General features: G+C 51.3%; 1 protein-coding gene across 1 annotated transcript in view; it reads left to right on the top strand.

The window, feature by feature from the left end:
* The first annotated feature begins 1,887 nt into the window (after positions 1-1,887).
* LOC144953052 (thimet oligopeptidase-like) overlaps positions 1,888-9,045 on the top strand; it is a 30,274-nt gene continuing 23,116 nt past the window's right edge. The window contains 3 exon segments of the mRNA XM_078883572.1: positions 1,888-2,159; positions 6,044-6,255; positions 6,972-7,261. Coding sequence (XP_078739698.1) covers positions 1,927-2,159; positions 6,044-6,255; positions 6,972-7,261 — 735 coding nt within the window. The 5' untranslated portion in view covers positions 1,888-1,926.

The following is a 9,045-nucleotide window of genomic DNA, read 5'->3' as shown; positions in this document are numbered from 1 at the left end:
CAAAACTATGCCGAAAGTTAAAAATTTACTTTCGCCTAAAACCAAAACTATGCCGAAAGTTAAAAATTTACTTTCGGCTAAAACCAAAACTATGCCGAAAGTTAAAAATTTACTTTCGCCTAAAACCAAAACTATGCCGAAAGTTAAAAATTTACTTTCGGCTAAAACCAAAACTATGCCGAAAGTTAAAAATTTACTTTCGCCTAAAACCAAAACTATGCCGAAAGTTAAAAATTTACTTTCGGCTAAAACCAAAACTATGCCGAAAGTTAAAAATTTACTTTCGCCTAAAACCAAAACTATGCCGAAAGTTAAAAATTTACTTTCGGCTAAAACCAAAACTATGCCGAAAGTGGCCATCTGCCAACTTTTGGAGCCGAAACCGAATTTCGGTCGGCCTCTAAAAACGACAATCTGGAAAGCAAATCACTGAAAGAAATATAAACACGTAAACACAAAAATGTAGATTTTAAGCTTTCGTGGCTGCAGGAATCCATACTTTCTGGTTCTTTCGATAAAGTCATCACGTAGGTAGAGAAATAAAACAACTCGCGACGTTTCGGGCGCAACACACAATCGTCCAATCTTAATTTTAGAACTTTCACACAATCGTCCGTCATCAGGTGTGACAGCGTTCACCGCTTGTGTTGAGCCCGAAACGTCGTCATTTATTTTATATTTTATACCCCACGTGACTTTACCAAAAGAACCAGAGTACGTAACAATATATATAAAATAATAAAAAGAAAACATAAATTTTTTGATTATTATATTATTTTATTGTTTTATTTTATTATTTCCCTTCTACGTGACTTTACCGAAAGAACCAAGAAGATGAATCCCTGCAGTCACGAAAGCTTTACATCGAAATATATATAAAGCCTCTACTGTGAGAATTCAAATTGTGCAAGTCCACCAATTCCCAAGCTTGGGCAAGCAAGACACCAACATCACCAGCAAGAGACATAAGACACACAAACCACGACACAACACCACACAGCCGTCAACACATCGATGAGAATTGACCCCTTAAAGTTGAACTCTAGGATACACATGGGGTGGTGGTGGTGGGGGGGTCATACTCTCCGGTTTTATCGGTAAAGTCACCGCAGGTAAAACATTAAATGACTTCTTCTTGGTTCTTTCGGTAAAGTCACGTAGAAGGAAAATAATAAAAATAAAACATAATAAAATAATTCTCACGACGTTTCGGCCACAACGCAAGCAGTCGTGAGAATTATTTTATTATGTTTTATTTTTATTATTTTATTATTTTCCTTATACGTGACTTTACCGAAAGAACCAAGAAGATGAATCCCTGCAGTCACGAAAGCTTTAAATCGAAAATTAAATGGCTTCTTGTCTCGTCGTCTGTTAAAAACTCGAACAGATAAGTGGCAATCCTCCCCGTAGAGAGAACGAGACAAGAAGTCATTTAATTTTGTTACCTCCGGTGACTTTACCGACGAAAAAAACCTTAAAAAGTATGAATCCTTGAAGTCAAGTTCAAGTTTCATGTATTAGGTATAGCCCTGTGAGCCATTCGGCTCTTGAATCGGGTGCAACCGCAACAAACAAAAAACTAAAACATGAACAAAAAAACATCTTAAAGTGAATATGTGACTAAGTGCAAACAGAAAATCCAAGAAAAGACAGCAAAATATTGCACGGAAACTTCAAATCTAGAACGAACTGGGGGGTGGTGGGTTGACTCATGATGAAAGTTACTAAATGACAGCTTGCTAAAGTCCACCAATCTCCAAGCTTGGGCAAGCAAGACACCAACATCACCAGCAAGTCCCAGACACACAAACCACGACACACACAACAACCACCCAGCCGGGTCAGTACATCGATTAGAATCGGCACCGCGACAAAGAATCGACGCGCTCGGATCGACGCCGGCGAGAGGAATCGATCCGCCACATGCCGCTGTCGGATCTTCGCGTTGGGCTCCGTCCGCTCCGTCTCCTCCTCCTCCTCAATTCGCCGCTCCGTCTCCTCCGTCTCGCTCCGTCGTCTCGCCCGCTCCGTCTCCTCCTCCTCAATCCGCCGCTCCGTCTCCTCAGCGCCGTCTCCTCAGCGCCGCCGCCGCCACCGACGTCTCCTCAACTCGCTCCCTCGACCCCCTCGCGTTGCGGCGTCGTCAGCCCGGGCAGGCAAGGAGGTCACCCCCCCACTACCCACTACCCCCCCCACCAACCCCCCCACCAACCCCACCAACCCCCCCAACCCCCCCATCACTAACCCCCCCCCCACCAACTCCCCTACCAACCCCCCACCCCCCCCACCACTAACCCCCACCAACCCCCCCACCAACCCCCCACCAACCCCCCCACCCCCCCCACCAACCCCCCCACCCCCCCCACCAACCCACCCACCCCCCCACCCCCCCCCACCAACCCCCCCACCAACCCCCCACCAACCCCCCCACCCACCCCCCCACCAACCCCCCCACCAACCCCCCCACCAACCGCCCCACCCACAACCACCCCCCCACCAACTGCCCCACCAACCCCCCCACCCACCCCCCCACCAACCCCCCCACCCCCCCCCACCAACCCCCCTACCAACCCCCCCACCAACCCCCCACCAACCCCCCCACCCACCCCCCCACCAACCCCCCCACCCCCCCCCCACCAACCCCCCCACCAACCCCCCCACCAACCGCCCCACCCACAACCACCCCCCCACCAACTGCCCCACCAACCCCCCCACCCACAACCAACTCCCCCCCCCACCCCCCCACCAACCCTCCCCCACCCCCCCACCAACCCTCCCCCACCCACACCCCCACCCCCCCCACCAATCGCCCCACCCCCAACCACCCCCCCCCCACCAACCCACCAACCCCCCCACCAACCCCCCCACTCCCCCAATCACACCCACACCCCCCCCACCAACCGCCCCCCCCCAACCACCCCCACCCACACCCCCACCACACTACCACCCATAACCCCCCCCCCCCACCACTAACCCCCCTCACGCATTGCCCAGCGGCAGTTTGGTCCCAAGACAAAGACAAAGATCCCCCACCCCCAGCGTAGCCTCTAACAGACCGTAGGGGCAAGTGGGTGTGAGTGAGTAGCAGCTGTGAAGGGGCCGCCACTGTGGCAACACGAGGAGGGGGGGGGGTTGGTGGGTCACGTGGTTTTGGACGATTTTTGACCCCCCCCCCCTCGTCACACGGCGTCACAAAGAAGTCAGACCCCCCCCCCTCAAATATGACGTCACAAAGCTCTGCCCCCCCTCCCCCCCCAAAAAAAAACATGCTTCAAATCGCTTTAAACTATTGTCATTGTAGTGCGTATTTAATGTGGCGCTGCACTCTGATGTTGTAGGAGAAAACATTTATTACAAAGTCTATTTAATCAAGTAGAACGTGTTGTCTATGTTTATTTAAAGTTGCGCATTTTGATGTGACGTCACTTTTCTCAAACCCTCCCCCCCTCGTCACACATCGTCACAAATGTCTGACCCCCACCCCCCCCCCCCGAGGTGCGTGACGTCATTTATGGACGGCCCCAAAGCCACTCTGTTGAGATATCATTTGTGGATGGGCCAGGTCGCATCTGCAAAAAAAATAAGTTCATACCATCGGTGGGCTTTTGCTTGGTAGGAATGGGGATGGTTTAGTTTAATTTGTATTTTGTTTGTGTGATTTGTTTACCTTTCTTGTAACTGTGCACTAACGATCGTGTTTGTCCATAATAGAGGTTTTTTTCGGGGGGTTAGATCGCGTAAATGTATAAATGTGTCGTTAAACCCTCCACCACCCGACACATGCCACCTAGTAAGGGGTTTGTCACGTGAACAGAACGTGGCCAATTCGTTACTCGTACAGCACGCTGGTGTAGTGTAGTGTGTAGTGTAGTGTATAGTGTAGTGTATAGTAGTGTAGTGTGTAGTAGTGTATAGTGTAGTGTGTAGTAGTGTAGTGTATAGTGTAGTGTATAGTGTAGTGTATAGTGTAGTGTATAGTAGTGTCGTATATAGTGTAGTGTATAGTAGTGTAGTGTATAGTGTAGTGTGTAGTAGTGTAGTGTATAGTGTAGTGTATAGTAGTGTCGTGTATAGTGTAGTGTATAGTAGTGTAGTGTGTAGTAGTGTAGTGTATAGTGTAGTGTATAGTAGTGTATAGTGTAGTGTGTAGTAGTGTAGTGTGTAGTAGTGTAGTGTATAGTAGTGTATAGTGTAGTGTATAGTGTAGTGTATTGTGTATAGTAGTGTATTGTGTATAATAGTGTATAGTGTATTGTGTATAGTAGTGTAGTGTATAGTGTAGTGTAGTGTGTAGTAGTGTATAGTGTAGTGTGTAGTAGTGTAGTGTATTGTGTATAGTAGTGTATAGTGTAGTAGTGTACTGTATAGTGTAGTATATTGTGAATAGTGTAGTGTGTAGTAGTGTAGTGTATTGTGTATAGTAGTGTATAGTGTAGTAGTGTAGTGTATAGTGTAGTATAGTGTAGTGTATAGTGTAGTGTGTAGTAGTGTAGTGTATTGTGTATAGTAGTGTAGTGTATAGTGTAGTGTATAGTAGTGTAGTGTATTGTGTATCGTAGTGTAGTGTATAGTGTATAGTAGTGTAGTGTATTGTGTATAGTCGTGTAGTGTATAGTGTAGTGTATCGTGTAGTGTATAGTAGTGTATAGTGTAGTGTATTGTGTATAGTAGTGTAGTGTATAGTAGTGTATAGTAGTGTAGTGTATAGTAGTGTAGTGTATAGTGTAGTGTATAGTGTAGTGTATAGTGTAGTATACTAGTACAGCAACACCGGTTGTGTGTTGGAGAGCCAAGCCACAACATTAACAATCTGAGCACGACGTTTCACCAGTAATTACAACCGGCATCATCAGGCGACAGCCAGATTTGTGAAGAAGCCCTCCTGTTTCGTTCCTTATTTGGAGCCGCGCGCGACATCGATTCTTAATGTGGAGGGGCAACACCGGAGAATCCCGGAGGAAAAGAGACACCGCAAACTCCAAATATACATCTGAGTCGGGATCGAACCCGCAACCTCCTGCAGACCGGGCGAGGTAGTTAACATCTCACCACCGCCGCTTGTCACAGAGGCACACGGAGACCCGTAGGTTTACTAGAGACCCGCAGAGATACACGGAGAACAGGGAGACTTCAAAGACACGGGCATCGTCAGGGTCGGGATCGAACCAACAACCTCCTGCAGACCGGGCGAGGTAGTTAACATCTCACAACTGTGATGATGACGATGAGAGAGAGAAACACCACAATCTCCAAATATACAGCAGCAGGCATCGTCAGGATCATGATGGAACCCACGACCTCCTGTATACCAGGCGAGGGAGTTAACATTTCGCAATTGTGATGATGACGATGAGAGAGAGAAACACTGCAAACTCCAAATATACAGCAGCAGGCATCGTCAGGATCATGATGGAACCCACGACGTCCTGTATACCAGGCGAGGTAGTTAAAATCTCGCAACTGTGATGATGGTGATGAGAGAGAGAAACACCGCAAACTCCAAATATACATTCTAGATTTGAAGCTTTCGTGACTGCAAGGATTCATATTCTTAAGTTTTTTCCGGTAAAGTCACGTAGGTAAAAAATGTAAATTATTTTTATTGAATTTTTATTTTATTTTTTTATTAATTACAATTTTTTACCTATGTGACTTTACCGAAAAAACCTAATAAAAATCGAAATATACAGCAGCAGGCATCGTCAGGTTCATGATGGAACCCACGACCTCCTGTATACCAGGCGAGGTAGTTAACATCTCGCCACCGCTGCTTGTCACAGAGGCACATGGAGACCCGCCGACTCCAAAGAAACAGGCATCGTCAGGGTCGGGATCGAACCCACGACCTCCTGTATACCGGGCGAGGTAGTCAACATCTCGCAACCGTGATGATGATGAGAGAGAGAAACACCGCAAACTCCAAATATACAGCAGCAGCAGGCATCGTCAGGATCATGATGGAACCCACGACCTCCTGTACACCAGGCGAGGTAGTCAACATCTCACCACCGCCGCGGTTTGCCCCTCCCCCCCCCCGCAGAGCGATGGGTCCGTCGCACGTGAAGGACGCTGGCGTCGTCCCGGAGATTCTGCTGCGCTGGAACGTGGCGGCAGCGGAGGTGGACGCCCTCACCGAGGAGGTGATCGCCGCCGCCAAAGCGGCGCACGACGCCGTGGCGGCCGTGCCGCTCCCGGACGTCACCGTCGCCAGCGTGCTCAAGCCCCTCGCCGACTCTGCCAACGCCTACGCCGGTGAGGGTGGTGGTGGTGGTGAGTGTGGTGAGGGTGGTGAGTGTGGTGAGGGTGGTGGTGGCGGTGGTGAGTGTGGTGAGGGTGGTGGTGTTGGTGAGGGTGGTGGTGGTGGCGGTGAGTGTGGTGAGTGTGGTGGGGGTGGTGGTGAGTGTGGTGAGTGTGGTGGTGTGTGTGGTGGTGGTGAGTGTGGTGGTGAGGGTGGTGGTGGTGGTGGCGGTGAGTGTGGTGGTGAGGGTGGTGGTGGTGAGAGTGGTGGTGGTGAGGGTGGTGGTGAGGGTGAGTGTAGTGAGGGTGGTGGTGGTGGTGGTGGCGGTGAGTGTGGTGGTGGTGGTGGTAGTGAGTGTGGTGGTGGCGTTTAGTGTGGTGGTGAGTGGTGAGTGTGGTGAGGGTGGTGCTGGTGAGTGTGGTGCTGGTGGTGGTGAGTGTGGTGGTGAGGGTAGTGGTGGTGGTGGTGGCGGTGGTTAGAGTGGCGGTGGTGGTGAGTGTGGTGGTGGTGGTGGTGGCGGCGGTGGTGACGGCGGTGGTGACGGTGGTGAGTGTGGTGGTGGTGAGAGTGGTAGTGGTGGTGATGGTAGTGGTGGTGGTGAGAGTGGTGAAAGTAGTAGCGGTTGGAATTAGAACCATCATCACTGTGCAACTATTAACAATAACAATCCTCTCTGCCCCCCCCCCCCCTCTCTCTCTGCGCCCCCCCCCCACCTCTCTGTGCGCCGCAGTCGGGCGCAACCAGCTGGACTTCCTGCAGCACGTGTCTCCGTCGCGCTCCGTGCGCGAGGCCAGCACGCGCGCCGACAAGCGCCTGTCGCTGTTCGACGTGGAGGCGGCGATGCGCGAGGACGTGCACCGGCGCCTCGCCGCGCTGCAGGCGCGCGTCAACGCCCGGCACGCCGGCGATGACGACGCCGACGCCGGCGGTGTCATCACCGCCGAGGGGCGGAGGCTCCTGGACCGCCTCGTCAAGACCGGTCGGCGCAACGGCCTGCACCTGCCGGCCGACAAGCAGGCGGTGAGCCCACGCCAGAGAGGGGGGGGTGGTGGTTGGTGGTGATGGAACGAAGGTGGTGGTGGTTGTGGCGACGGTGGTAGTGGTGAGATGACGGTGGTGGTGATGAAATGAAGGTGGTTGTGGTGATGAGATCACGGTGGTGGTGACAGTGGTGGTGATGAGATGGCAACGGTGGTGATGGTGTTGCCGGTAGTGGTGATGGTGGTGGTTGGTGGTGGTGATGGTGATGAAATGGAGGTGGTGGTGGTTGTGGCGACGGTGGTGGTAATGGTGTTGCCGGTAGTGGTGATGGTAGTGGTTGGTGGTGGTGATGAGAAGGTGATGGTGGTGGTGGTGATGAGAAGGTGATGGTGGTGGTGGTGGCGGTGACGGTGATGAGATGACGACGGTGGTGATGGTGTTGCCGGTAGTGGTGATGGTGGTGGTTGGTGGTGGTGATGAGAAGAAGGTGGTGGTTGTGGTGATGAGATGGCAACGGTGGTGATGGTGTTGCTGGTAGTGGTAATGGTGGTGGTTGGTGATGAGAAGAAGGTGGTGGTGGCGGTGACGGTGGCGGTGACGGTGGTGGTGATGAGCTGAAGGTGGTGATGGTGATTAGGGAAAGTTTTGTGGTGGTGATGAGATGATGATGGTGATGATGGAGGTGATGGTATTGGTGGTCTTGATGGTAGTGGTGGTGGTAGCGTTTGTAGTGGCAGATGGTGGTGAGGGTCTCAATGGTAGCAGCAGCAGTGGCGGTAGTGGTTGCAGTCCTGGCGGTGGTGGCGGTAGTGGTGGCGTTAGTGGTGGCAGTTGTGGTGGTGGTGACCTCGTGGGGAGGGGAGTGGTGGGATGGTACGCGCCCCGTAATTTTCCCGCGTCGTTCAACGGCGCTAATTGCCCCCACGCGCAATTACGGCGCGCTAATCGAAGGTCGCGCGTTTAACGCTTCCACGACCGTGGTGGTCGGGATCCTCTTACAGCTTCATAGTCTCGGCGGGGGTGAGTGGCGAGATGTTGACTACCTCGCCTGGTATGCAGGAGGTCGTGGGTTCTGATTCCGACCCTGACGATGCCTGCTGCTGTATATTTGGAGTTTGCGTGTCTCTCTCATCATCATCACAGTTGCGAGATGTTGATTACCTCGCCTGGTATGCAGGAGGTCGTGGGTTCTGATTCCGACCCTGACGACGCCTGCTGCTGTATATTTGGAGTCTGCGTGTCTCTCTCTCTCATCATCATCACCACGGTGGCTAGGAGATGTTAACTACCCCGCCTGGTTTACAGGAAGTCGTGGGTTCAATCCCGACATTGACGATGCCTGCTGCTGTATATTTGGAGTAAAAAAATGTCTCTTTCTCATCATCATCATCACAGTTGCGAGATGTTGACTACCTCGCCTGGTATGCAGGAGGTCGTGGGTTCTGATTCCGACCCTGACGACGGCTGCTGCTGTATATTTGGAGTTTGCGTGTCTCTCCCTCTCTCTCTCTCCCCGTGGTTGCGTGGAGTTTTCTCCGGGTCCTCCGGTTTTTCCCCCTCCTCATTTGGAATCAACATCGCGCGTTGAGAGTACTTGGCTGCTGTAAATGTCCACATGATGATAAGCAACTTCGTTGAGCTGACATTTGTGATTCTCAGGTTGCTTTTGAAAAAGTGCCACTGAGCTCATTGAGTATCTTACCTGGTAAAATATAAATATAAACAACTTACAAACGAGTTCGGTTCCAGAGGTGTCTGTTCATTAGTCGAATTGTTCTTAAGTTCAACTTTACTCGCTGTCGATTCCAAACACGTACACTAAA

The sequence above is a fragment of the Lampetra fluviatilis genome, chromosome 3 (assembly GCF_964198595.1).
Source record: "Lampetra fluviatilis chromosome 3, kcLamFluv1.1, whole genome shotgun sequence".
NCBI lineage: Eukaryota > Metazoa > Chordata > Hyperoartia > Petromyzontiformes > Petromyzontidae > Lampetra > Lampetra fluviatilis.
Note: the sequence above shows the minus strand (reverse complement) of the source record. Positions and strands in the feature narration are given on the sequence as shown.